The sequence below is a fragment of the Dasypus novemcinctus genome, chromosome 4 (genome assembly GCF_030445035.2).
Source record: "Dasypus novemcinctus isolate mDasNov1 chromosome 4, mDasNov1.1.hap2, whole genome shotgun sequence".
Classification (NCBI taxonomy): domain Eukaryota; kingdom Metazoa; phylum Chordata; class Mammalia; order Cingulata; family Dasypodidae; genus Dasypus; species Dasypus novemcinctus.
In genome coordinates this window covers 166669933-166697379 of record NC_080676.1, presented here as the reverse complement: position 1 = coordinate 166697379, position 27447 = coordinate 166669933, and the positions used below count along the sequence as shown (strand labels likewise).

Here is a 27447-nt window from a genome sequence, read left to right as displayed (position 1 = left end):
GGGCAGGGAGCCACACAGTAGAGTCCGTGGGCAGTCGTCTGCCAGCCAGCAAGGTGCACGTGGGTGCACTCAGCAAGGCCTCAGGGTCCTCAGAGGCCCCTTGGCTGAAGGGTCACGATTTTGCACAAGAGGCCCACAGACTGTTCCCCCCCAGCCACCAATCCTCTTTCTTGACCATCCCTTAAATGACGCCTTGCCTCCCGTGTGTCTACACCACACCCCTCCCCAGGCAATCCTGTCCAGCCTCAGGACTCCCATCACCCTTGATGTGCTGTGGACACCCAATCTGGCTCTGGCTCATGGAGACACTGCCTGACCCCCCAGCCTGGCCGTCTACACTGGGAGGCTGGGCCGGCCCCAACTGGCCCACATCGCCCTCCTGCTGCCTCAGCTTCTTGCTGTGAGATGGCGCCGTCCTCCGTGGCCACTGAAGCCCCTCGCCCAGTCGTCCCGCCCTCAGCATTCTCTCACCGCCGGAATAAATTTTCTCTTTACACGGTGGAAGAAGTGCGTGGATACATTCCTTTCTGAAAGACGCAGGCGTGCACGCTAGCCAGGTCTCGCCTCTGTCCTCCCCACTCACAAGCCATCCTCCATCTGCTTCCCACAGTGAATCGCCACTGTTTTTGGGGGCATATCTTTGCATTTTTCTATCCACCTTTAGAAACGTGGGCCATGCATGCCAAGCGCCCTTCGGTGCCGTTCCCGTTTTCTCGGTGCGGCTGGCATCCCACGGAGCTTCCTGTTCCGTGGCTCTTCTTACTGGATGTCGTCAAGGCCTCGTTCCACCTCGCTCGTCTGCCCTCTGCTTCCAGGGGCTCCGCCGCGTTCCATAGGATGAACGCACCTCGGTTTATTTAGTGAGTTCCCTGTCGATACTCCTGTACCCTATATCGATTTTACGTTTTGTACCAACAATGCCCCAGGGAAGATCCACGGGCACTTGTCTCCTCGTGGTAGGTATCAGGAAATGGCATTGCCAGTCTCTGAAGTGTCTGATGCCAAACTCCCCTGCATGGTTTCTCACAGTCGTCACCGGATCTTTGCGAATGTTCTCCACATGAGGGCTGGAAAGTAGGACCTCACTGTAGTTCTGATGTGCCTCTCCCCAGCATTCCCTGAGCTCCCTGTGTGTTTTGCCACCCTGCGACATTTCCCCAGGGCTCCACATTGGACATTCTTGTTGCTGTGTTTCTTGGGTTGCACTCAATGCTGTGAATTTCCCTCTTTGCACTGCTTTAGCGTCAGCCCACAGAACTTTATATGTTTCCATTTTCACTCTGTTCAAAGTATTTTCTAATTTCTGTTGAGGCTTCTGCTTGACTTGTAGATAATTTAGAAGTGTATCATTTCTTGGGAGATTTTACCAATATCTTTCTGCTGTTTATTTTTTGGTTTAATTCTGTTATGACCAGAGAACATGTTTTGTATGATTTCAGTTCTTTTAATTTGTTAAGATTTGTTTTATGACCCAGTATAGAGTCTCTCTTGCTGACTGTGTCACAAGCATGCAAGAGGAATGGGTATTTTTCTGTGGCTGTTGATGGGTGGAGTGCTCTAGAAGTACCTTCCAAGCCTATTGTTGGGTAGATGCTCTAGAAGTATCTTTAGAGCCTGTTGCTCAGATCTCCTATATACTTACTGATTTTCAATTATTTTTTACTGATTACTGAGAGAGGAGTGTTGAAGGCATCAGTAATAATTATAGACTTGTCTATTTCTCCTTTCAGTTCTTTCACTTTTGGTTTCATGTATTTCAAAGCCCTATTGTTAGATGTATACATACTTAGAATTGTTGTATCTTCTTATTGAATTGACCCTTTCATCATTAAGTAATGTCCCTCTTCATACTTGGTAATTTCCTTGTTGTTAAGTCTATCTTGCCTTATATTAAGATTGTTGTTCCAATTTTTTTTTTGATTAATGTTTGTGTGCTATTCCTTTTCCCATGCTTTTACTTTCAACCTACCCAATATTATCATATTCAAAGTGAGTTTCTTGTAGACAGCATATAGTTGAGTCTTTTTTAAAAATTCCACTTCATAATATCTATCTTATGATTGTTTTTTACATCATTTATATTTAATGTAATTGTTGAAATGATTGCATTTAGGTCCATCATTTAATTTTCTGTTTTCTCTTTGTCCCTTGTGGTTTTCACTCCTCTGTTTCCCCATCTTGGTTTGTTTTGGATTACTTGAGTTTTATAAATATTGCATTTTAATCGATCAATTCATTTTTGTTATAGTTCTTCGAATACATTTTTCAGTTGTTGCTCTAGGATAGCTATGACATACTTAACCCTTCATTGTCTACTGAGTTAATTTTTGTCACTTCAACTAAAATGCAGAGACTCTTTACAATGATACAGGTTCCTTTACTGTCCTCCCTTTGTATTGTCATTGTCACATTTCCTAAATCTACGTACATCAAAAAAACCTACCGCACTACGTTAGAAATTTTTCTTTTAGTGTATTTTAAAGGACTTAGGAGAAATACCTATTATTTTTACTCATATATTTACCATCTCTGTTGCTCTTCTTCCATTTGTGTTTCCGTTTCCCTCTCAGTCTACCTAGGATTTCTTTTAGATCATGTCTGCTGGTGGCTAATTTCCTTAGTTTTTCTTCTTCTGAGAATGCCTGTATTTCCCCTTTAGTAGCAAGGAATATTTTGGCTTGATATGCAATTCTGGTTGGACCATTATTTTTTGGCCACTAAAAATATTGCTCCAGGGGTCAAATGGTTGAGCACCTGCTTCCCATGTTCAAGGTCCTAGGTTGGATCCCTTGTACCTCCTGAAAACAAAATAAACAAATGAGAAAAGCAACTCTCACTGGGGAGTGGATGTGGCTCAGTGGTGTTAGTGTCTACTTCCCCTGCACAGGGTCCTGAGTTCATTCTCTGGTATCGCCTCAAAAAAAAAAAAAAAAAGTTGCACCATTGCCTTCAACTTCCCTGGTTTCTGATAAGAAATTTGCAGTCATTCAAATGGTTGTTCCTCTCTATGTAGGTGTGTCATTTTTCTCTGGCTGTTTTCAAGACTTTTTCCTTTATTTTTAGTTTTCAGTGGTTAGAGTCTGATGAATATAGGCTTGGTTTTCTTAGAGTTTATGCTGCTTGAGGTTCTCTGAGCTTATTGAATCTGTAAACTTATATTTTTCACCAAATACGGAAATTTTCAGCCATTATTTCTTCAAAGCCTTTTTATGTGTCAATTCTTCACTCCTTTCCTTGTGGGATTGATTCCAGTGACACAAATGTCCTACCTTTTGGCATTATTCCACAGATCTCCAAGGCTCTCTTCTTTGGTTTTGCTTGGCTGGTCTTCTCTTTCTCTGTCGTCCATATTGGATAATTACTATTGACCTTCAAGTTCACCTCTTCCCAGTCTCCGGCCAGGAAAGGAGGCTCCTTGTGGCTGGACCCACCTGATGTCCTGGGGCTCGGGCTGCCTTGGGCCTAAGCTGAGAGGGGAGAGGAGAAAGGCCAGGCCGCTCACCCAATACCAGGCTTTCTTCAAGTTTTACTTCCCCTCCGCCATCTACCTGCTGTTATTTGCTTTTACAGAGTCTTCTCAGAAGTCGATTTATTTTACCCTGTGGGGCTTTTATTTGTGGTCAGTGGTGGAGAGAAACTGACCTGTGCTTTCTCGGTCTTGCCTGGGACCAGAAGCTACTGTTGCTTTTTTCTTGTAAATATTTTTAATGTTTCATTTTTTAAGAGCTTCACTGGTGTAGAAATTAACTACCAAGCTTTACTCATATTACTCACACAATCCAATGATTTTCAGTAAATGTACAGAGTTGCACAACTGCCACCACAATCCAACTTTAGCACACTTCATCATCCCCACAGCTCCCTCTCGCCCACTGGCAGCCTCGCCCTCCTAGCTCCTTTTTATTTATTTTTTCTCTCTTTATATTTTTAAATGTTACATTAAAAAAATATAAGAGGTCCCCATATACCCCCCGCCCCCCTCACCGCACTCCTCCCATATCAACAACCTCTTCCATCATCGTGGCACAGTCATTGCATTTGGTGAATACATTTTGGAGCACTGCTGCACCACATGGACAGTGGTTTACATTGTAGTCCACACTCTCCCCAGTCTACCCAGTGGGCCATGGCAGGACATACAATGTCCAGCATCTGTCCCTGCAGCACCACCCAGGACAACTCCAAGTCCTGAAAATGCCCCTGCATCATATATCGTCTTCCCTCTCCCTGCCCTCAGCAGCTACCATTGCCACCTTCTCCACATCAATGCTACAATTTCTTCCATTACTAATCACAATCGTTTCATCATAGAATACCAGTCCTAGCTCCTTTTTAGAAAATTAAGTATTTCAAGAATAGCCAAAAGTGTGAGAGCAATATTCCAAAGCTCGTGTGCCTCCATCCAACTTCATAAAACCTCAGCATCTTGCCTTACTCTGCCCAGAATCTCTTCTTTCTTGGTAATAAATCAAGTGTCGTGACATAAAATTGCAGGCCCAGGACACGTTTCTCGGCACCATTGTTTTTTCTACCTTCCAAGGTGACGGCTGTCCTGAAGGCAGGTTCACGCCTGTGTGGCTTTTGGCTTGTAGTCGTGTATGTGGCGTGACAGGATATGAGGCGTCTTTCCTTCTGCAGCTTGCTCTTTAAAAAGCTGTGTTGTGACTGAGAGGAATCGTGTGGATATAGATACGTGTAGATACGTGTAATTCCAGGTCAGCGTTTTAACTGCTGCTTGTATTCCAGTGCATGAATGTGCTACTGCAAATTTAGTCATTCCAGGTCTGTTTCCAGTTTTTCAGGGTGCCAGGTTTTCTTCTTTAAAGCTATCCTTTGGTCAGTATCTAATTTTTTTAAAAAACCTTATTATAACATATACAACATAAAATTCCCCATTTTAACCACTTTCAAGTATATAATTCAGTGACGTTGTTCACCTCTGTAACATTGTATTACCATCCATTCCAACAAGTATCTCGTTTTATTTTTATATTGTGGCAGTGATGTTGGGTTGAGCTCTCCTTTGTGGCCTAATACATGTCATGTCCTAATTGGCATGACCTCAAGTGCTTTAACTTTTTGAATACGAGTCAGAGAGGCAGGGTTGTATTTCCCAAATTCTCCATACACCTAATTTGTATTTCCTATCTCTAAGAGAGATGTGTTAAAGATGCGTGCTAGGTTTGTAGCTTTGTCACTTTGCATACATGTTTGTCAGTTTTTGTCTTATGTATTTTGTAGCACTGTGTTCAATGCATAAAGATGTATGACTGCTAAAGTGTTCCTTTTGTGTTGTAACTTTCCTTAGGTATATCTTTCTTTGTCCATTTATTGCTTTTTGTCTTGAATTAAATCTTTGTGATATTGTTTCTATACTACTGTATTTGTTAGTATTTTCTAAGATATGATATGTTTATTTTCCGCCTTTGTGGGTTTCTTCTCTGTTTATCTGATGGAAAACATTTTGACACTTCCTGTAAAAGTTTTACTAGAGAAATTTTCACACACATACAAAAATAGAGAGACTAATTCAGTGAACGCCCTGTCTCAACACCAGCTTCAAAAACCACCAACTAAGCCTCTAAAAGAAGAAATTACCTAGGAATAAATTTAACCAAGGAAGTGAAAGACGAGTACACTGAAAACTACAAAACATTGCAGAAAGAAAAGAAAACCTGAATAAATAGAAAGGCACCCTATGTCCATGGGCAGGAAGATTTCATGTTGTTAAGGCGCCAATACTGCCTAATGTGATCCACAAATTCAGTGCCATCCCGATCAAAATTCCAGCAGGCTTTCCTGCAGAAATGGAAAAGCTGATCCTCAAATCCATATAGAATTGCAAAGAGCCCCAAATAGGCAAAACGACCTTGCAAAAGAAGAAAAAAGTTGGAGGATTCATACTTCCTGATTTGAAAACGTACTTGCATAGCCACCAGGAGTAAAACAGCGTGGCGCTGCCGTAGGACAGACGCACAGGCCAGTGGAGCAGGACGGAGCCCAGAGGTCGACGCGCGCGGCTCGCAGCTGGTTTTCAACAAGGGAGCCAGGTCCACGCAGTGGGGCAGAGCGGTCTCCTCCACAGCCGGTGCTGGACACCTGGAAATCCACATGCGGAAGAATGAGGGGGACCCCTGCCTCTCCCCATATACAAACTCAATTCAAGATGGACCAACGACCTAAATATAAGAGCTACTACTATAAAATTCTCTTATAAGAAAACATAGGGAGATAGCTTCAGGATCTCGTAGTAGGCAACAGGTTTTTAGATTTTCCACCAAAAGCTCAAGCAGCAAAAGGAAAAAGAGATAAAATGGACTTCATCAAAATTGAAAGCTTTTGCACAGCAAAGAACTTTATATCAAGAAGTGAAAAAGCAACCTACAGAACAGGAGAAAATACTTGGAACCCATACATCTGATAAACATTTAATACCCAGAATTATAAAGAACACTTTACAGCTCAACTGCAGAGAAATGAACAACCCAATTAAAAAATGAGTCAAGGATTTGAATAGCCATTTCTCCAAGGAAGATATTTAAAAAACCAATGAGCATATGAAAAGATGCTCAACGTCATAGCCATTAGGGCATTGCAAAATAAAACTACGATGAGATACCACCTATACCCACTAGGACGGCTAGCATTAAAAAAACCCAAAACACTGAAAATAACAAGGATTTGGAGAAATAGGAGCCCTTGTGTGTTGTCAGTGGGAATGTAAAATAGTGCCGCCGAACTGCAGTTTGGCAGTTCCTCAGAAAAATAAACATAGAATTACCATATGACCCAGCACCTCCACTTCTACATGTATATTGCAAAGAACTGAAAGCAGGAATTGAAACAGGTGCTTGTACACCCACGTCCACCACAGCTTTATTCATGATACTGGAAACTGTGTGCCCATCAGCAGACGAATGGGTCAGCAGAACGTGGTCCAGCCAACCATGCAGGAGCCGGCAGCCCTGAAGAGAAGCGGGGGGCTGGTGCCCGCTCGGCGTGGGTGAACCCTGACGGGATCCTGGGGAGTGAAGGATGCCACACACAGAAGGACAAGCCGTGTATGATTTCTGATGGAACACTTAGAATAAGCAAATCCATAGAAACAGAAGCAGGACAGTGGCTGGCAGGCGTGGGGGTGTGTGGCAGGAATTGCTAAATGAGGACGAGTTTTGGTTTTAGATGATGAAAAAAGTTTGGAAATAGATAATGTTGTAAGTTGTACAATGTGGCTCATGGACTTAATGTCAAACAATCGTCCACTGAAAATGGCCGAAACTGATGTTTACATTATGTCTATTTTAGCACAACAGAAAGTAAATACATTATTTTAAGAATTGCCAACTCGTGGCCGGTCTTGTTTACCTGCGCCCCTGCCCACTGTCCCCAGCCTCACCCCAATTCCAGTTCTTTGGAGGAGCATCCCAAACGTCGTGGAACGTCATCTGTGAAGACTTCCACGGGTCCCTCCAAGGGACGGGGACTGGGGACATGCTCACGACACCACGACCGCACCTGAGTACACGAGCGGTCCGTCCTGAGTATCGTCAGACACCCGGGCAGGGCCACCCTCTCCGTTCCCGAGGTGGTGGTGGCTCCTCCCGCTTCTCTCAGTCAGTTTTCAAGTAAGGTCTGCACGTGGCGATGGGCTACTTCCGCACTGAACTCTCGGTCCTTCCTCCCCTGGCCAGCTTGCCTTCCCCCGGTGTCGGCCCCAGCCTGGGTCTGGCTGGCCCTGTCCCCTGTTTCCCGTGGAGCCTGGGTGACTTATCTCTGGCCACCTGTCCAGGTGACACTCCTGTTCCTTGGCATCGCCAGGCAGCACCCTGTTTCACGCCCAGGGCAGGGTGGCAGGAGCCGGTCGCCCGCCCAGGGCTGAGCTTCCCTGTCGTTGACCGTGGCCTCCGGGCCGGGGTGGCGCCCCGCACCCTGGCTTGTCCTGGCCGCCTGCGCCCTCACAGGGCGTCTCAGCGCCAGCACTCTCGCCGAGGTGCCTCCCGGCTGTCTGCACCCTGCCCCGGCGGGCACACCGGGTGCTTTTTAATTTCCGTGATCACGTTTTAACGCCAGGGCCTTGGTCTCCCTCCTCTCACAGGCGCGCCCTCCTCTCGCCAGGCAGCCCCCGGCCCGCCCGGGACGCAGACCTGCCACCCGGGCCCTGGGGGGCACGAGCCGCCCCCGGGGGGCCCCGCTCCCGGAAGCCCCGCACCCCACCCGCCCCCGGTGGGGCCAGGAGGCCGCCCGTCGGGGGCGGGGGGCGCTGGCCGGGCTTCCCCTGCGGCAGCGCGTGGCGCAATCGCGGAGCCACACACAGCGCCACTTCCTCCGGGCGGCGCGGGCGAGGCCGCGGGCAGGGCCGGAGGCTGCGGAGCCGCCTGGGGAGGACGTCTCGGGAGCCCCCTGCACCGCGCCCCGCGCACACGCACTCACGCAGCGGCCAGCGCCCCTGGACGGCAGGTGGGCAGCAGGTGGCCTGTGCTCCCCAGGGCGCCCGCCCCGGGGCCTCCCATGAGGAAGGGTCTTTCCCCAGGGAGCAGCCCCAGGGGTGGGCCCTGGGCTGGCCAGGCGGGAAGGGGCCTTGGGGCACGCTGAGGGGGCCGCGCTGCCCGCTGTGGGCAGGAGGCTGGAGGCCTGGCGAGGCCTCGAGGGGGGGGGCCCGGGGCGCGGGGGCCCGGGGCGGGGGCGGCCGGGCTGGGCGGGGGTCCGGGGCGCCCCTCCTGCCGGATCCGCCTGCCCCCTCCCAGCCTGGGGGCTGTGGGAACTCTGCGCCGTGGTCGCGGGGCGAGGCGCCAGCCAGGGGGCTTGTCAACAGGACTCCGGCAGGCCTGCGCGCTCCCCGCGGCCCCCCGGGCCTCTGCGGCCAGCGTCCCCGCTGCCCCGCCCTGTGCATCCCGCCTGTCCACCTGTGTCTCCCGAGGCTTAAGGGACCCCTGGGCTGCAGGTGCTGCCCTCCGGGGTACACGGGTGAACCCCGACATCCCAGACAACGCCAAGAGCTTATGTTGTGCGTTGTGGTGTGCGTGGTAGTAGCAGTAGTGTGACCGTGTGTCACTGTGTGTGTAGGTGGTGGTATGTGCGAGTGTGTGTATTCACGTGCGTGTAGACGGGGAGGTAAGCGGTAGTGTGTGTCTGTGTGTGTGATGCAGTGTATGTGAGTGTGCAAGTGTGTGTGTGTGTGGTGTCTCTGGGTGGCGCCTGTGTGTCCCTGGGTATGCCTCAGGTTTGTGCAGTGTGCCCTGGGCAGCACGCTTTCTCGTGGTGGCCGTGGCTTCTCTAGAGTTCCAGCAGGCCTGGCGCCACCGGCCTGACTGCAGCGAAAGCCCCGGCGGGCCCCGCGTTCCCGGGCACCCGCCCTGGGTGCGCTTTGGGTCCAGGCGTTGAGCACAAGTGGCTTCATCATGGCCACAGGTCCCCAAGGCTGCCTGGGAGGGGCAGGGGGGCCTGTCCCCCGGCCCGCCAGTGGACCCACCGGGGCCCTGCGCTGGGGCCAGCCCCTCCCTCCGGCCCTCCAAGCCCGCCGCACGCCCAGCCTTCCCCCACCGGCAGGGGCCGGCCAGCGCCGTCCTGGGCAGGGGGCCTGGGAGCAGCCGGCAGGGAGGACGGGACCCCGGGGTGGGGAAGGGGCGTGCGGCGATGGCCTGAGAGCGCGTGCCTGGGGCGGCGTGAGCGTGTGCAGGTGCTGGGCATTACGTGTGAGTTGTCTGGCGTGTGTGTGTGGTGTGTGCGTGTGCATGCGAGTGTGCATGCATGTTTCATGTGCATGTACGTGGACACTTGTACCGTGTGCGCGCTTGTGTGAATGTGTGACTGTGGGGTGAGCACATGTGTGGATGTATGTGATGCGCGAGCACCTGATGTTCGCACACGTGTGATGAATGCGTGTGTGCTAGCGGGCGTGCATGTGTGCACGTGTGCTGTGAGTGAGCATGCGTGGTGTTCCCGTGTGTACGTGACATGCACGTGGGCGTGTGTGATGGGAGGGCCTGGGGCAGCCGCTGCCCTCAGCTGCCCTCCCGTGGCGGCGGCCTGTGTCTGTGAAGGAGAGGCTGCGCCGTGGGCGGCGCCGTGGCGGGTTCTGGGAGTTATGGGAAGGAAGGGCTATTGGAAGCTTCTGGCTGTGGCTCGGTCGCCCCAGCGCCTTATGGGGAGGCGGCCACTTCAGGTTCACCCCCCACCCCGGCTTCCGCCATGGGGCAGTGCTGAGAGCCCCAGGCCGGCCGCAGGCCTGGCAGCTTCCCAGGTGAGTGAGATGAGGACAGACGCTGCCCTGGGCAGTCCTGGGGCCGAGGCCACCGTGAGGCTGACAGCACCCTGAGGCCAAGGTCACCCTGAGGCCACCCTGAGGTCAAGGTCGCCCCAGGCCGTGGGGACTACTCGATGGGCAGGGCCGCAGGCTGGACGCTGTGCACAGTGGAGTCGGCCCCGTGGACGCCAGGCTCCCGTGGCTGCGCCTCGGCCCGGGCAGGCCTGGTGGCGGCGCCCTGGGAGTCTCGGGTTCGCTCTCCAGCGTGTCCAGAACGCGGACGTGCCCCTTCTGATTCCTCCGGTCAGAGCGGGGAGCTGTCCACCGAGGCGCCTGGGCCAGGCTGGTCTGCGGGGGCCGCTGGCCACGCCTCTGCCCGCGGGAGCTGTTGTTAGCGGAGCGGGGCCTGCGGTCTGGGCCACGCTGGAGACCCCAGGCCCCCAGGCCCCGCGTAGCCCGGCCCCCCGTGCTGACCTGAGCTGGGCGCTCTGCCGCGTCGCCAAGGCTAGGACGAGCCAGGACAGCCGACGCGGGAACCACAGCTGTTACCACGATTAAACCAGGCACACGAACAGGCGCCGAGGGCCCCCGCGGTGTCTTCAGACCGGCCCCCTGCGGCTCCGCGTCCCTGTCCGCGGCGTGAGCGCCCTCCCCTGGAGGGGGGCATCATGGGGGCTCGTGGGAGGGGAGGGTCCAGGCAGGCCTGGCCCTGCCCCTGCCCGGACTGTGCCCGGGGCCGCAGGGCGGCCGAGAGGCCGTGGCTTTGGGCCGCGCTTTGCACGTCCATCTGGTGGGCGCCACCTGGCGTGGTGTCGGGGCAGCCGGCCGGTCACCCAGGGGCTGCCCCAGGCGCTCGGCGAGGGTCCCGCAGAGCCAGGGGTCTCGGAGACATCGGGGAACACCCACAGGTGGGGCCAGCTCCGCCCTCTCCACGCACCCCACCGTGAGGGAACACCCCCCCCCACCCCCTTGGGCTCTGGGCGGCGACCGGGGTGCCCTGAGCAGGGGGCCTTGGCCTCGACGCTTGGTGGGTGGAGAGTGCCTGCAGGCGGAGCTGGGGCGTGGCCCCGGGCGCCCGAGGGGGTCATACACCCCCATCCATCTGGTGGGGGGTGGGGTGGGCAGAGCTACCTGGCCATGCCGTCCCGCCCTGGTCCGGGGACCCAGCACAGCCGCCGAGTCGCCTCTGCAGAGTCGACCGCGCTCGCCAGCCGCAGGGACCCCAGGGCAGGGTCCACGGCCCCACCCGCCTGGCAGGAGGGACCCCCTTTTCTCTGCACCTCCCTCAGAGGGCAGGACAGATTTCCAGGGGCTCCCACCCTTGGTGAGACGGCTTCGCGGTGAAGGGGGAGCGCACGTGGGGGCCTGGGGATGCAGGCCTGGCCCCAGAGCGTGCCCAGGGCTCCCTTCCTCAAAACCGCGGGGTGCCCGCCGCGCGCCCTCTCAAGTGGGGGCTCGGGGAGCCGGGAGGGGCGCGGCCGGGGCTGAGGTGGTCGCGCGGCTCAGGAGGGGGGCTCGGGCCGCCGTCCAGGGCCGGAGATGAGGGGAGGGGCAGGTTCCAATGTTCCAGCAGCCCGCCCCGCCCCTCCGGCCTGCGTCCACCGGGAGCCCCGACCCCGGGCCCCCTCCAGCCCCCGCCTCACACTGACCAGCCACCACCCATGCGTCCCGGTTTCCCGGCATGAGGGGCGGGCTGGGGCGGGCTGGCCCGTGGCCGCTCAGAGCCTATCTGAAGGCAGGGACCCCCGTGCCGGGAGCAGCAGCGCCACCCTCCTGTGCCGGAAGCTTCTGGGGAGGGGTCAGCACCTGCGCGGCGGCAGGTAGGGCTCCCGGGGTCCCCGGCTGGCGGCTGAGGTCCGCCTGGATGGCGGAGACGCCAAGCCGGGGCTCGGGCTGGGGGTCCTTGGGCAGAGCCGGCTCCCCCCTCCATTGCCGCCCCCCGTGGCCGGCCGGGCTCTCCTGGGGCCCAAGTGGGCAGGACGCCTGCAGCCAGCCAACCCCAGGTCATCTCAGCTGGCGTCAAGCGAGGCCGTGCGCTGGGGGGGCTTTCAGCAGCGGGGGGGGGGCCGAGGTCCCTGCGGTGCCCGTGGCGGTGGTGTGGGGAGCGGGGGGCTGCCAGGTCTCAGCAGAGCTGGACTGGAGGACCCCAGAGCAGCGGAGGCCCCGGGTGATGCCAGGGCACGCTGGCCGAGCGACGACGCGGTGATTGCCTCGCGGGCAGACCTCCCCGCGGGCCCCGAGGCCGTCAGCCGCGGCCCTGCCCACCACCGAGAAACGACCGTCCTCGGAAACAGCCGCCGTCGGGAGAGAAAACCTGGTCGCTTTAGGAATCTGAAGAAAGTTCTGGGCAATTCATCAACCGCCATGGAATTCTGATTTCAGAAAATATAAATTGTGTAAATTTGCTGTAGAATGCTTGGAAAACACAGAAGAGAAATAACAAAGACTGCCCCGAGCCGGAGGGAAGCACCGGATACTTTTCCCCAAACATTTACTTCTGGCCGCGAAAGTCCAGAGGCAGCTCTGCAGCCTGCGCCCTACGTCGCTGAACGTCTTCTCGGGCCGTTAGGGAAACACTGAGAAGCGTGCTCTGCGATGGCCGCGCGACTTCCTTTAGGGTAAACCCCTAAACACTTAGGTGGGCTACGCAGCGCGCCGCGCGGCCCTCGCTCCGCGGGGAGCAGGGAAGGCTGCGGGAACCCAGGCCCCGTGGGACCCCGTGGGCAGCCGACGTGGTCCCTGAGCGTTTCCACAGCGCAGAGCCCACGCTGCGCACACACGGCTGCGAACGAACGCGGCCCCGGGGCCCCCCGACTCCGCCCCCTTCCTAAACCTGACGCGGTCCCGCCCGTTTGCGACGTGCTCAGCCTGTGTCCACGCGCCGCCCGCCCATCTGTGCCGGCGCCACCACGGGTCCCTCGTGTCTAAGCCGCGTGAGGTCGCCCTGGGCAGCCTCTGTAAGTGCCAAGGCCGTCGCTCCACCAGCCGGAAACGAGCCGCCACACCTGCCACTGCGCGGTGGCCCTCCCCGCGCGCCTGGGCGCAGCCCGTTTCTTCTGGGAATTAGCTGCTCGGGGCCCTCGGCCTTTCCAGGAGGCCCGTGCCTTTGTGTTATTCGTTTCTTTAAATCCCGGTAGAGGATGCGCTCACTGTTGACCTTCGGCGTTGGACAGGGTTAAATGCATTTGTCCAGGCACTCTCTTAAGGATAAGTTTTCCGTTGTCCATCCGCCTGGCTCCTGTATATTCTCCTCCTTCGCTTTTACGCTTAGAATAAGGTTTCCTCGCTCGGAGACCATTTCCTTCCAGCTCGTTTGTTATTTTATTTCCTGCCAGCTGCACTTCCGCTGACAGTGGCACAGCCCGTGCGTGGTGCGGAGAGGGTGCCGAGTTGTGTTTGCCACGGAGGAAACGCCCTCCTAGCGAGCAAGCTCTCCTTTCTCAGGAGAGGCAGAAGGCTGCTTCCGGCCCCTTCCAAGGCCTGGGTCCCACCTGCTCCTCGTGCTCTGTCCTGGGCTTCTGGGCCAGGGTCTCACCTCCTCAGTTCCCCCAGCTTTCTCGTGCTTTTTACAGTCTCGTAGCACGTCTGCTTTGTCTGGACGTCGTGCCGTCACCAGGGCGTCTCCTCTCCCGAGCATCCTTTACTGCTGTGTCCGAGGAAACAGCCCTGCCGGGGTCCTTGGCTTCAGCGCTGCTGGCCTTCTCGTCACCACCTGCCCCTTCTCTGCACGTCCCACCTCCCGCCAGGGCTCCATTACTCTTCTCGCATCCTGCTCGCAGCCTCGTACTTCTGTTTTCACGCTTTTGCTCTCAGCAGCAGCGTCGGAGGCGCCAAGCCGTCGCCCTGCGTCCTGGGCTGCGGCTTTCCGTCGTATCCGACCGGGGAGCGTGTCAACTGCTCCTTTTCCAAAGCGTCCATAAGCGTCATCTGGAGTCCCCCTTCGGCTCGAGTTGCTCAGCAGAGCGTTTTTAAATGTGCCGATCAGCGTGGGGGGGATTGACTCATTTTGTGCCATTTCGATCAGAAACTGCGGCCCCTACAATGTCTGCTTTCACATCTCACCAGGATGAACAAACCACTTGGAAAAACTTCCACAGGGCTGAAGTTTCTGAGAAGAGAGGGCCTCTCAGTCCCCGCGCCCTGGGTTCCCGCCGCCCACGGTCTCGTCTCCCACGTGCCGCTGTGCTGCGGGCTCCCGCTGCAGCCGGCCCCTTCCAGAGCCGCGCTCTGTTTATGGAACGCAAAAGTGGTTGCATCGCGTGGGACGTGTTTTGAGCTCAAAGGGCTGGCGACCGTCTGCGAATCCTGAGCAACGTTTACTTCTGCTTCCCTTTCCTTTTCGACCTTCCCAGGGGGTGCCTCTGCCCTCCATAGCCCCCGCCGCCGCAGCGTGGGCTCCCCTCAGCCCTCAGGCGGTCTCTGTCCGCAGGTGGAGGCCTGGCCTGCGGCCGCAAGCCCTACCCCATGCTCCTTTCTTGTTCTTTTCTCACACTTCCTCTTTTCCTTCTGCTCAGCTGCAGGGATTATAGCTCCTTTTTGGAACTGCGAGTGCGTACGTGCGATTGAGAAGGGACGCGTCCTGTCTCTGCGCTACTGCTGCTTTCATGTTTTCAAAACAGCCTCTAGGCCCTTCACGCAGCAAGCTGCGAGCTGCACACACCGGGTGCCTCCGGGGGAGGTGAAGGGCCGTGGGGCGGGGTGCTTCCTCGCTGTGCTCGAGCCGCGCCACCCGCAGAGGGCAGGGGGAGGTCGGGGGCAGCTCTGTGGGACTTAGGACGGGCCGGTGGGGCCCCGGGTTTCTCAGGCAGGCTTGCTGTGGGCCTTTGCACCCCAAGTCTCGGCGAGGGGACCCCCTCTTGCTGCAGCTCTGGATCTGAAGGCCAGCAGGCTGGGGAGGCTGGGCCTCCCTACCCACTCAGGCCCGCTCGGGTGGGGGCTCGCTGACCACCCGCCCGGCCCCCCACGGCCACGGAGGGGCTGCCGCGCGGGGCCTCTGCTGCCTCCCGGCAGCTCAGTCTCTGGGCCAACCCCCCCTTGCCGGTGTGACCTTCCTGCCCACCCCCCACTGTGGGGCCAAGGAGGGAGTGGGCCTCCCTCCTCTAGCACCCCCCACCCCGAGGCTTGCCACATGCGGTCACCACGTGGGGAGAGGACTCTTGCTATAACGGGAGGCGCCACCCCCCCACTTCCTGTGGCCAAGGTCGGGACCTGCGGTCTGTGGGTGGTCTGTTCCAACCCAGCCCCGCCCCGCCAGCCTCCACGAAGAGCCACCCCGGCCCCCAGCCTGCTGTGCTCTGCCTCAGTTTCCCCAGGCGGAGGCTGCGGGGAGCTGGTCTGTGCTGCTGGTTCGGGCTGTTTGCAGGAGGGCTGGGGTGGGGTCCGCGTGGCTGGAGAAAGCGCAGCGCTGTCTGCTGTCCTCAACCGCGTGCCGGGGCGTCACGGGAAGGGTGGCGACCCTCGCCCTCAAGGCCCTGCTAGCGCCCCCCAAGGGGGCCTGCTGGACCCTGTACTGAGGCTGGCGGGACCCCTCGCTGGGGACGGAGCCCCGCAGGGCGGCTGTGGCATTGGGGGCTCGACTTGTGCACGCGGGGGGCCGCGAGGCGCTGGGGGCCACAGGGCAGAGGTGGGCCAGTCTGCGCCGGGGCCCCTACCCCTGAGCCGGGGAGCTCGCGGCCGTCTCCCACGGATGGGCTGGGTGAACCCCCAGCGCCTCCCCGGCGGGCTTCTCCCGGGTGCCGGCGGTCAGAGCAGGCGCAACGACGCCTCGCCTCTGGCCGCGGTTGGAGGCTGGGGTCCCGTTGCGCATTCCCAGGTTCAGCATGTATCTCAGCAGGAGCTCAGGGGGGGCCTCTAAGGCGTGGGCTCCTCCGGTCACGTGGGGGTCCTGCGTGGTCCCCCTGACCTCAAAGGCCCTGGCCGCGAATGCGTTGGCTGCGGGGAGGCGGCGAGTGCAGGGCCCGCCTGCCGGGTGTGCCCCGAGACCTCCAGGCCCGAGCGGCCCGTCCCACCGCGAGGGGCTGCCGTCCTCACGCTGGCCTGGCCCTGCTGCTCAGACCGGGGACCCCAAGGAGACTCTGTGCGGCCACACCCATGGGTGCCGCGCCCGGGAGAGGAGAGCAGGACCGGGAGCTGGGGCCTGCATCCGCTTCGCTTCGGGAGCGCTGCCGCTGTCGGCTTCTGCTAAGATGCGTCCTGGCGGATGACTCCACTTCCTGCCCCGCGGCTCTGGTGCCCTCTGCTCCCAGCGGCGGCGGAGGGCTCGCGTCAGGGGCTGCACGAGCCGGTGCGGTGAAGGCAGGCCGGGGCCCACCTACCCTGCTGGCGCGGAGCCTCCCGGAAGCCGAGCTGGGGGCATGGTGTTTTGCGCCAGGCCGGGGGCCGGGGTGGCCCCGCTGTGGCTTCTGGGCCATAGGGCACAGCCGGGGTGGGCACTGCGTTAGGAAGGCGCCGCTGTGGCCTCTCCGTGGCCGGGGGCACATGGTGCCCCCCTGGAAGCATCCAGGCCAGTGAGGGTCACTGACCAGGCCCTGTCCTTGGACGCGTGTGGACGCTGCAGCCGGAGGCGCTGGGACTTGAAGGACAGTGTGGCCTGGACCCAGAAAACAAGAGAGCTGGGCCCGGGGGCCGGCGGCTGGGGGCACCAGGACTCCTGCGGGGGCTCTGAGGGGGCTGCTGGCGTCGCGGGCCCGCGGGGGCTCAGCAGGAGCCGCGCCCCGCCCAGGCCTGCCCGCCGCCCGAGCGCTGCTCTTGGTCGCATCCAGGGTTGTCCTGGACACGGGGCCCACAACGGGGAGCACAGCGGCCACAGGGCCTGCCCCAGGCTTGTCCATCTGTGTGTGCACAGATGTGGCATGCATGCGAGTGTGCCTGCATGTGCAGCACCGTGTGTGTGCCTTGGTGCGTGTGTGTGCACACGTGTGTGCATGCGTGTGGCACTCCGTGTGCAGGCGTGTGTGTGCTGTCCCTGCTCGTCCCGAGGCCTGGGACTCAGCAGACGTGGCTGCCCGGCGCCCCGCCCCACGTGCAGCTCAGCCCTGCCCCGTGGAGGGGGTGGCGGCCCGCGCTTGCCCGCCCCGATGCAGACACCTCCTCTGCTCGCTCGGCCGCCCAGCGCTGCCCCGGAGGCGGCTCGAGCCCATCACCCGGCCCCCTCTCTCCGCAGGTCATGTCTGGCCGGTGCTCCCTGCTGCCCACCCTGGTGGCCCTGCTCTCCCTCGCGTCCGGTGAGTGCTGCGTCCCGGGGCGGAGGGACAGGCCTCGCCCTCCCGCGCCGCTAGCCCCACGGTCCCGGGGCACACCCAGATGCGGGCTCAGCCTCTCCCAGTGTCAGAAGGGGGCCCCAACGTTTTCTGGGCTCCCCGCTTACCTGGACCCCCCTCAGACCCTTCCTGGCCTGGCCCTCTTCCTGGACCCCCTGCCCCGGGGCTGCCCAGAGGCGCTGCCACCCCCCACGGTGCCCGCCCCCTCCATGCCCCTCCATGTGCGGGTGGGCCCGGGGCTCGGCCCAGCCTCCTGCCTTCGCCCTCCGGTCTCCCCCGGCCCGTCAGGTGCCCGCGCCGTCTCCCTTTAATGGCTGACAGGTACCTCAGCTCGTCTAAGGTAGCACTTTGGGGCCCGCCACTCCCCTCAACACCTGCCCCTCCCAGGGGAGGGACCCCTCCCACGGCCTCGCCCCTGCTTGCGTGGCCGGCTCCATCCTGGCCGTGAGTTCATCCAACCCACTGACTCCGCCGTGAACACCTGCCCAGAACCCCAGCACCCCTCACCCCTTTACCTGCCCACCACCGCCATCTGTCTCCGCACACCGGCAGTGGCTCCCCGCCCCTTCCCCAGCACCCCCCAGGGTATGCATTTGACCGTGGACATTTCTGCTAAGCCCTGCGGGTTCCCCAAAGCCGGCTCACCGGTGGTCAGCACGGCCCTCCCCCTCTCTCACCCTCCGCCCCAGCCTCCTCACACCTGCTGTTCCCACCTGCACCCTCCCACCTGCCGCTGCTTCTGCCCCTGGGCCCGTCACAGCTCCCACCTCACTCTATCCCGGCCTCACCTCAAGGCCTTCTCCTGCTGTTCTCTACAGTTGGGCTTTTGTGTGGGAGTCTACTTACACTGCCCATTTTCCCCTTGTAAGGTCAGCTATGAAGGTGGGGAGGGGCAGGCATCCCCCGTCCATCACCCACTCGTCCAACAATCCATCATCCACTCATCTCTCCATCTGTCCATCCACCCATCTACCCACCCATCCACTCATCACCCACTTATCCATACAATCATTATCCACCCACCCATCAACATCCACCCATCTACCTGCTCATCCATCCATCTCTTATCTAGCATCCATCCCCCATCCATCCACCCATCATCCATCTATCCATCATCCATCATCTGTCACCCAGCCAGCCAGCCACCATCTATATCATACATTCATCCACCCATCTATCCACCATCCATCCATTCATCCATCCACCATCCATCCACCCACCATCCATCCATCCACCATCCATCATCCATCCATCCACCATCCATCATCCATCCACCTATCATCCATTCTTTCATCCACCCCCCATCCAAGCACTCAACCATCCATCCATCCACCCATCATCCATCCATCCATAAATTCATCCATCCATCCATCCACCATCTATCTACCCATCATCCATCTATCCATCATCCATCATCTATCACCCATTCACTCATCCATCCATCCACCATCTATCATCCATTCATCCACCCATCTATCCACCATCCATCCGTTCATCCATCCACCATCCATCCATCCACCCATCATCCATCATGTATGTACCATGCACTATCCACCCACCCATCCACCATCCATCATCCATTCACCCATCACCTATCCTTTCATCCACCCCATCCATCCATCCACTCATCCATCTATCCACCCATCATCCATCCATCCATAAATTCATCCATCCATCCACCATCCATCCATCCATCATCCATTCACCTATCATCCATCCTTTATCCACCTTTCATCCATCCATCCACTCATCCATCCATCCATCCACCCACCCATCATCCATCATCCATCATCCATTCACCCATCATCCATCCTTTCAGCCACCCCCATCCATCCATCCATTCATCCATCCATCCACCCACCCATCATCCATCCATCCATAAATTCATCCATTCGTCCCTCCACTCATCCATCTGTTTGCTTGTTTGGTCTCTCACCACGCACTGGTCCCAGGGGATTCTGAGTCTGCATCTTCAGGCCCTCCACTAAAGCTCCTGTTCTCACCCCAGTCCTCTCCCAGGAGTGCACCAAGTACAAGGTCAGCACCTGCCGGGACTGTGTGGAGTCGGGGCCCAGCTGTGCCTGGTGCCAGAAACTGGTGAGCGTCACGTTCCCTGGTGCCGGTGCCGGGTCCCCTCGGCCTCTGCCCACTCCCCCTCCCGCCCTGAGCTCCCATTTCCCAGGCACCTTTCTTCCTCTTCTTTGCTCCTGAGCCCAGAAGCATGACCAAGTCCATGTTCTGCTGGGAGCAGGAGAGCCCAGGACCACAGGTGCTCTGTGCGAGAGACAGACAGACATTGTGTGTCCTGAACTGGCCACGCCTGGAGGCGGGCCAGGCTGGGTGCTCTGCTGGGTGCTCTCTTGTGGGGTCCCCCTGGAGGGAGAAGGTGGGCTCAGGGCTGGACACTGCATTTGGGGTCCCCTGGAGGTGGGGGACAGCCTGGGCAGGAAGCTCTGTGCCCCCTGGAGCAGGCTGAGCCGGGCGATGGCCTTGAAGGAAGGAAGGGCAGCTGGTTGCCAGTGGACTCCGAGCAGCCCCAAAGCCCCCAGGCCGCCCCCCCACCCCCCACCCCCGCTCTCGGGACCTGCAGGACGCGTGGAGTCCCTCTTGGGACGCGGCTCCTCTTTTCCCTTAGTGACTTCGTCTCCCTTGTGACCCCAAACCCCCTGCACCCTCCAGAGTAGCCAGGAACCGTGATAGGGCCTCGGCCGGAGACGAGAGCCCCCGTCACAGCCCCAGGGTCCCGGGGCCCAGCCCGACCACGCCCTCCTCCCGAGGGCGTCCTGAGACCCCGGCCACGGGTTACTTTTCTCCACCACCTGTGTGGGCTGCGCACACCGGGCCCCTGGCCCCGCACAACTCTGAGGACAATTCTTAAGAACCAGGCGCCCACAGGTGATCGAGACCAGGGTGCTGACCGCTCCGCCTCCCTCTGATAAAACTGCAGACTTTGCCATTGTTCCACTGCGGCTCTTTTCCCGTCCCTGTCGCCAGGGTCGCAGTTGTCTGGACTGCCTCCCCCTCCCCCGTCTCCTCCTCCCCCCCTCGCCTCCTCCCCTCCCTCCCCTGTCCCTCCCCCCCTCCTACCCCTGTCCCTCGCCTCCTCCCCTCCCTACCCCCTCCCTCACCTCCTTCTCCCCCTCCCTTGCCTCCAACCCTCCCTCCCCTTGCCCCTCCCTCCCCTCCCTCCTCCCCCCTCCCTCACCTCCCCCTTTCCCTCCTCCTCCCCCCCCTCCCCCTTGCCTCCTCCTCCTCCCCCATCGCCCCTCCCTCACCTCCTCCCCCCTCACCCTCTCCTTATCGCTCTGATTCTCTCGTCCCTGTGTCTGTCTCTCGCTGTCATTATGGACGTGAGGGCTCTGTTTTACTAGGAGGCTCAATCCCTCACGCCCCTCTTCCCTTCCTGCTGTGGCCGCCAGCAGCCCCCCTGCGGCAGCCCCTGCATGCCCTCGACCGCCCCGTCCTCTTTCAGCCCTTTTTACTTCTTTCTGGAATAGGGAGATCTTTGGGGCTCGCCGGGTGCCCTCCTTGCCCCAGCCCTGCACTCAGGAGCTCCTCAAAGAACCAGGCTCCTCCCTGCGAAAAGCCCGGCTCCTCGCAGCCTCAGCGCGGTTCCCCATTTTCTCAACCCTGCCGCACCCAGGTGCGCTCCTAGCCCCCCCCTGGGCGCCAAGGCCTCGGGGCAGGGCGAGGGGCCTCTGAGCAGGGCAGGCCTTCCTCTTTCCTCTGGAGGAGGTGGGACGGCCTCACCTCCTTTAACCCTTCCTGCCCCGCGGCGGTGGCTCCTTCCAAGCGCAGCTGGGCTCCTGTTCCTGTTGATTTAGTTTTTGAGGATTTAAAAAAAAATTTTTTTAGCTTCTTTCTCTTCCCATCCCACCTCCCCTCCCCCGTTGTCTGCTCTCTGTGGCACGGGAATCTGTGTTTCTTTTTGTTGTGTCATCTTGCTGTGTCAGCTCTCCATGTGTGCGGTGCCATTCCTGGGCAGGCTGCACTTTCTTTCACGCTGGGCGGCTCTCCTTATGGGGCGCACTCCTTGCGCGTGGGGCTCCCCTACGCGGGGGACACCCCTGCGTGGCATGGCACTCCTTGCGCGCATCAGCACTGCGCATGGGCCAGCTCCACACAGGTCAAGGAGGCCCGGGGTTTGAACCGCGGACCTCCCATGTGGTAGATGGACGCCCTATCAGTTGAGGCAAATCTGCTTCCCCTATTTTTTGAGCATTTAAAACATCCATTTGGCCCCAGTCAGAAGAGTCCAGGGGCGCGTCAGGGCCTGGGGTCCCCCCTCCCCGGCCTCCCGCCACACGGTGACCGCCCGCGTTGCCTTGGCTCCGGGAGGCAGAGCTGGCCCTGTTTTGGTGATTTGTGTCTGGGGCCTGCCCTGCCCTGCCCTGGAGGCGGGCAGCCCCTGCCAGGACCCCACCCTGCAGGATTCCGGGCCTCCGTGGCCGGCCGAGTGGTCAAGGGGATAGAGGCCTGGCTGGGGACCCCCACGCCCCAGGTTCCCGCTCCCCCCTAGGCTGCGAGGGGCTTGCCTGGTCCGGGCCGTGGGGTCCAGGCACCGCGGCACCCTGCTCCCCGCAGCGAGCCGCTGTCGAGACAGGCGCGGGGATGGAGGGCGGGAGCCCAGGAGGACCCGATGACACCCCGCCCAGAGCCAGCCTCCGGGGACGCAGCTCCCACGCCATTTTGCTGCTGGAGGAAGCCGGGAGAAAAGGCCCCTCCCCACCGCCGGGAGGCGTTCCGGGACCCCCGGCCCCGTCCTGGGTGCAGGGGAGGAGAGGGCCTGGGGTTCGCCTCCCTCCTGACCCCTGACCGCCCCCCAGAACTTCACCGGGCGCGGGGAGCCCAGCTCCGCCCGCTGTGACACCAGGGAGCAGCTGCTGCAGCGGGGCTGCGCGGCCGACGACATCGTGGACCCACGCAGCCTTGCCGAGCCGCAGGACGACACGCAGGGCGGCCACAAGCAGCTGTCCCCGCAGAAAGTCACGCTGTACCTGCGACCAGGTAGGCGCGGCCCCGCCGGGCCAGGCACCTGCTGCCCGGGGGTCTGGGTCCTGCTCATGGGTCAGGAGTGACCCCACAGGGCAGCGCCCGGACCCGACGGCAGGGTGGGCGGGCGAGGCCTCAGGCCCCCACGGCCCCCCGCCCCTCCCCACCTCCCACCGTCTGCAGCTGGGTGTCCGGACCCTCACTTCACCCGGTGCATGCCCTCTGTTCTTTGGGCAGGGTAAGCCATGTGGAAGACCCCGCCTGTCCCCTTCTCTGAGGGCCAGGACGCATGCTGGCAGAGTAAAGGCTCTGATAAGTCCCGCAGCCAAGCCCTGGGAGACTTGGTTTACACCCACCCTCAACCCGACTTGCCCACAGGCACTTCGGGACAGCAGAGAAATGCCCTGGGGGGTGGGGGTGGGGCTGAAGGAGGCCACCTGGGGCGCCGCACCCTCCCGGGTCAGGTCGGTGTCCTGGATGCGGGTCCCCGCGGAGTTTCCCAGGAGTGCTCCGGCCCCGCCCCCTGCCAGGTGGAGCTGGCGAGGGCAGCGCCCAGGCAAGGGGGGCGGGGGTGGGAGCCAGCACAGCAGGCCAGGCGTGGGGGGGGGCGAGTGCAGCGGGTGAGCGGGGGTGGGGGGGTGGAGGGATGTGTCCTGGGGCAGTGACGTCACGGCCAGGGGGGGGGGCGCTCCCTGGGGGACGAGCTGGGCCCTGGGGCCCCCTGGGCTCCGCGCCTCCGTCCTGGGACCCCGCCCCTGACCACTGGACTTGGCGGGGAGCCCCGCGGGGCCCGGGTTCCCGCTTACAGACAGGGCGCACGAGGGACCCCCAGGCCGCGCGGCTGGCAGGGGGGAGTCAGGGAGGGCAGCGGCAGGGGCGGGGGCAGTGGGTCCCTCCAGGCACGACGCCTCCAGGACCTTGGAGGACGTGGTACACGTGTGGTGGGTGTGCGGGGGCGGGTGGGGCCACGTGTGCGCACGTGTGGTGCTCACGCGTGCTGTGCAGGGCTACGCGAACCCGCACATGTGGGGCGTGGGGTGTCCGTGTGTGTGTCTGCCGTGTGCTTCAGTAATGTGTGGTGTGCGTGTGCGCGTGTGTGCGCACGCAGGGCCGGGGGAGGGGCCACAGGAAGGGAGAGCAGGGAGGGGCGCTGCGGGGCGGGGCGGGGCGGGGGTCTTTGCCGTTGAAGCCGTAAAGGGCCCAGGTGCTCACAGAGCAGGAGAGGACGCCCTCCCCCTCTCTCCCCCTCCCTCCCCCTCTCTCCCCCTTCTTTCTCCTTTCTCTCAGGAGAAAGTCTCCCTCTTCCTCCCTCCTTCCCCTCCCTCCCTCCCCGCTCTCCTTACGCCCTCTTCCTCCCTCCCCCTCCCCCTCTCCTTTCTCTCCCCCTCCCCTTCCCTCCCTCCCCCTCCCTCCCTCTGCCCCTCTCTCCATATCCCCTCTTCCTCCCTCTCCCCCTCTTCCCACTCCCCTCCTCCTCCCCCTCCTCCTCCTCTCCTCCCCCTCCTCCCCCTCCCCTTCCCCTCTCCCCCCACAGTAGGGCCTCCTGTGCCCACTCTTCCCTGGACCTGGGTCAGGCTGTGTGGCCACCCAGGGGCAGGGGAGCCCACAGGGCCCAGCAGGTTGTCTTGAGCCAAGGACCGGCCTGGGTACACGTGGCTGAAAGGGCAGTGGTTGGGATAGTCGGGCAGCTTCTGGGGCAGGACAGAGGGGTCAGCCCTACAGGAGCGGGGGACCCTGGTCCAGCCGCGAGGGGACAGTGGGGGGGGAGCTGCGTTGCTGGGCGCGTGACCAGCAGGGAACAGCCGATCCCCCCGCGTCCCGCGTCCCGGGTCCCGGGTCTGAGCAGCTGCTGGTGGGGCAGGGCTTGCCTGGGTCTCACGGGGGCAGCCGCGGCACCGGGCGCTGGACAGGGGGCCGAGGCCATGCCAGCCAGGGCTCCAGGTCTGGCCAAAAGCAAACCCCAGGACGCGTGGGGGAGCGGGCGCTCTCTACCCTCGTGTCCCCGCCGTCGTCCGGCCGTCCTGCTGCCTGGGTCGTGCTTACACTAAACACCTGCGTCACCTGAACTTCACACCTCAGGGCCCCCTGCCTCCACCCGCAGCTCTCCTGGGGGGCCGCCATGCGCAGGGAAAGTTCTAGAGCCCGAGACCCCCGCCCGGCGCCGGGAGCCCCGCCCAGCGCCCGCTGTCTGCCCGCAGGCCAGGCCGCCGCGTTCAACGTGACGTTCCGGCGGGCCAAGGGCTACCCCATCGACCTGTACTACCTGATGGACCTGTCCTACTCCATGCTCGACGACCTCAGGAACGTCAAGAAGCTGGGCGCCGACCTGCTCAGGGCCCTCAACGACATCACCGAGTCGGGCCGCATCGGTGAGCCGCAGCCGCGCGGGCCCGCCCGCCCCACGTCCCCCCTCCCGGCGCCCTCTCTAGGCGGCGCCTCCGCGTCCTTGAAAAGCGCGCACATGCGGTTTTGAAGCAAAGGCAACAGGGGGGTGTGGGCTCCCCGCGGCCACGGCTCCAAGAAATGTGTTTGCAAAGTGCAGGTCTCGGGCACACGCGCGTGCAAGGGAGGGGGGCGTCTCCCCACCGTGCCACGCCCCTGTCGGCAACCCCCCGTTGGCACGCTCCCAGCTCCTTCCGAGCTGCTGTCTCTATGCGGGGCACGTGCACACGTGCAGGCTCACACATGCATGTGCACACATGCTCAAACACAATCACGTGTGTGCACTCCCATGTCCCATGCATCCTCCCACTCGCACACACCCACGTGCACTCGCTCATCCACACACTCGCACATACACCTGCTCACGTGCACACACATTCATTTTCACACACGCACACTCGCACTTATCCGCATTCTTCTCCTAACGTGCACACGTGGATACACACATTCATGTGGCCACGCCTCTGTGCAATCGCACGTGTGTGCGGTCATCATGTTCACGCTCTCCCTCACACGCGCGCACGGCCACATGCTTGTGCACACGCCACCCTGCTTTCTCCCTTGCCCCGGGGGAGGCAGGAAACCGAGGCCCCCGCGCGCGCCCACCGCCCCGCGCTCGCCCCGCCCCAGGCTTCGGCTCCTTCGTGGACAAGACGGTGCTGCCGTTCGTCAACACGCACCCCGAGAAGCTGCGGAACCCGTGCCCCAACAAGGAGAAGGAGTGCCAGCCGCCCTTCGCCTTCCGCCACGTGCTGCCGCTCACCGACAACTCGCAGCAGTTCCAGACGGAGGTCGGCAAGCAGCTCATCTCGGGCAACCTGGATGCTCCCGAGGGCGGCCTGGACGCCATGATGCAGGTGGCCGCCTGCCCGGTGAGGCCCCAGGGCGCGCGGAGCCCCGGCCTGGGACAAGAGCCCGCCCTGCCCGAGCAGGGGCGCCAGCACCCGTCCCGCGGCGCAGATTCCCTCGCCCTCAGTTAACCCACGACGGGGGCGGCCGCGGGACCTCCCTCCAGGCGTCCTGGGAGGCGGCGGCGCCCACCGCCCTGCTGCCCGCACCCTCTGCTGGGACCCGCGGCCCGGCCCCTTCCCCGCCGCGGCAGCGCCAGGCCCAGCCCCGCGACCGGCAGCTTCCCTGCCCGAGGGGGAAGGGGTGGGCGCGGGGCGGCGCGGGGCGCGGGGCGGCGCGGGGCGCAGTCACAGAGGCGGGGGCCTCCAGCCCCTGGGCAGCAGCAGAAGGGATCTCAGGACGCCACCTTCCCCGTGTCTGTCTGGCGGGACCACCTTGACGTTTCAGGGTCTTTTAGTTCTTCTTGGGGTTATTTTTTTAGGTTTGGTCCCAGATCTGAAATTGTGGGGCTTAAGAGGCCTTTTTTATTTTTTAATTCAAACATACGTTTTCTCCTCGACTCCTATATTTTTTTTAAGATTTATTTTATTTCTCTCCCCTTCCCTCTCCCCCGCCCCCCAGTTGTCCGCTCTCTGTGTCCATTCACTGTGTGTTCTTCTGTGTCCACTTGTGTTCTTGTCAGCGGCACGGGAATCTGTGTTTCTTTGTGTTGCATCATCTTGCTGTGTCAGCTCTCCATGTGGGCGGCGCCATTCCTGGGCAGGCTGCACTTTCTTTCGCACTGGGCGGCTCTCCTTACGGGGCGCACTCCTTGTGCGTGGGGCTCCCCTATGCGGGGGACACCCCTACATGGCACGGCACTCCTTGCGTGCACCAGCACTGCGCATGGGCCAGCTCCACACGGGTCAGGAGGCCCTGGGTTTGAACTGCGGACCTCCCATGTGGTAGGTGGACGCTCTATCGATTGAGCCAAATCCGCTTCCCCGGACCCCTATATTTTTATCGGGGTTTTCGAAGTCCTGGTCTTGGCACACATGGGCCAGTGCTGCCCATGAGCCAGAGCCTGGAAAGCTGCAACTGGACTGGACGCTGCACCCGGGCTGCGTCCCCTCCCTCCCTCCCCCTCCCCTCTCTCCCACTCCCCCGCCCTCAGTTCTCCTGCTCTGAAGCCCCTCGGAGGAAACGGCGAGGCCCAGGACCAGCTCTGCGTCAAACCACTCCCAGGGCAGGCCCGGCTGGGGAAACCGAGTCAGGTAACCCCACTCGTCTCCCCTGCAGAAGGAGATCGGCTGGCGCAACGTCACGCGCCTGCTGGTGTACGCCACGGACGACGGCTTCCACTTCGCGGGAGACGGGAAGCTGGGTGCCATCCTGACCCCCAACGACGGCCACTGCCACCTGGAGGACAACCTGTACAAGAGCAGCGACGAGTTCGTGAGTCCCGGCCCCTTGGCGCGGCCCACCCGAGGCAGAGCGCCGGGGCGCAGGCGGCTGTGGGGCGCAGCCCTGCCGTGGGGGCACAACCGGCCGTGGGGGCACAGCCCTGCCGTGGGGGCACAACCGGCCTTGGGGGCACAGCCCGGCCTTGGGGGCGCAGCCCTGCCGTGGGGCGCAGCCCGGCCTTGGGGGCGCAGCCCTGCCGTGGGGCGCAGCCAGGCCTTG

At 60.8% G+C, this 27447-nt stretch overlaps 1 protein-coding gene across 4 annotated transcripts in view; it reads left to right on the top strand.

Moving 5' to 3' along the window:
• Nucleotides 1-27447, top strand: part of ITGB2 (integrin subunit beta 2) — a 49597-nt gene that overhangs the window by 7173 nt on the left and 14977 nt on the right. For 3 of the 4 annotated variants that reach the window (XM_058296345.1, XM_058296348.2, XM_058296347.2), the window contains exons 2-7: nucleotides 17406-17466; nucleotides 19511-19599; nucleotides 22329-22509; nucleotides 24693-24863; nucleotides 25567-25808; nucleotides 27064-27219. In XM_058296345.1, coding sequence (XP_058152328.1) covers nucleotides 17406-17466; nucleotides 19511-19599; nucleotides 22329-22509; nucleotides 24693-24863; nucleotides 25567-25808; nucleotides 27064-27219 — 900 coding nt within the window. Of the gene's footprint in view, nucleotides 1-8299; nucleotides 8458-17405; nucleotides 17467-19510; nucleotides 19600-22328; nucleotides 22510-24692; nucleotides 24864-25566; nucleotides 25809-27063; nucleotides 27220-27447 lie in introns of those variants that run through there. The other variant, XM_058296346.1, reaches the window with a different exon arrangement.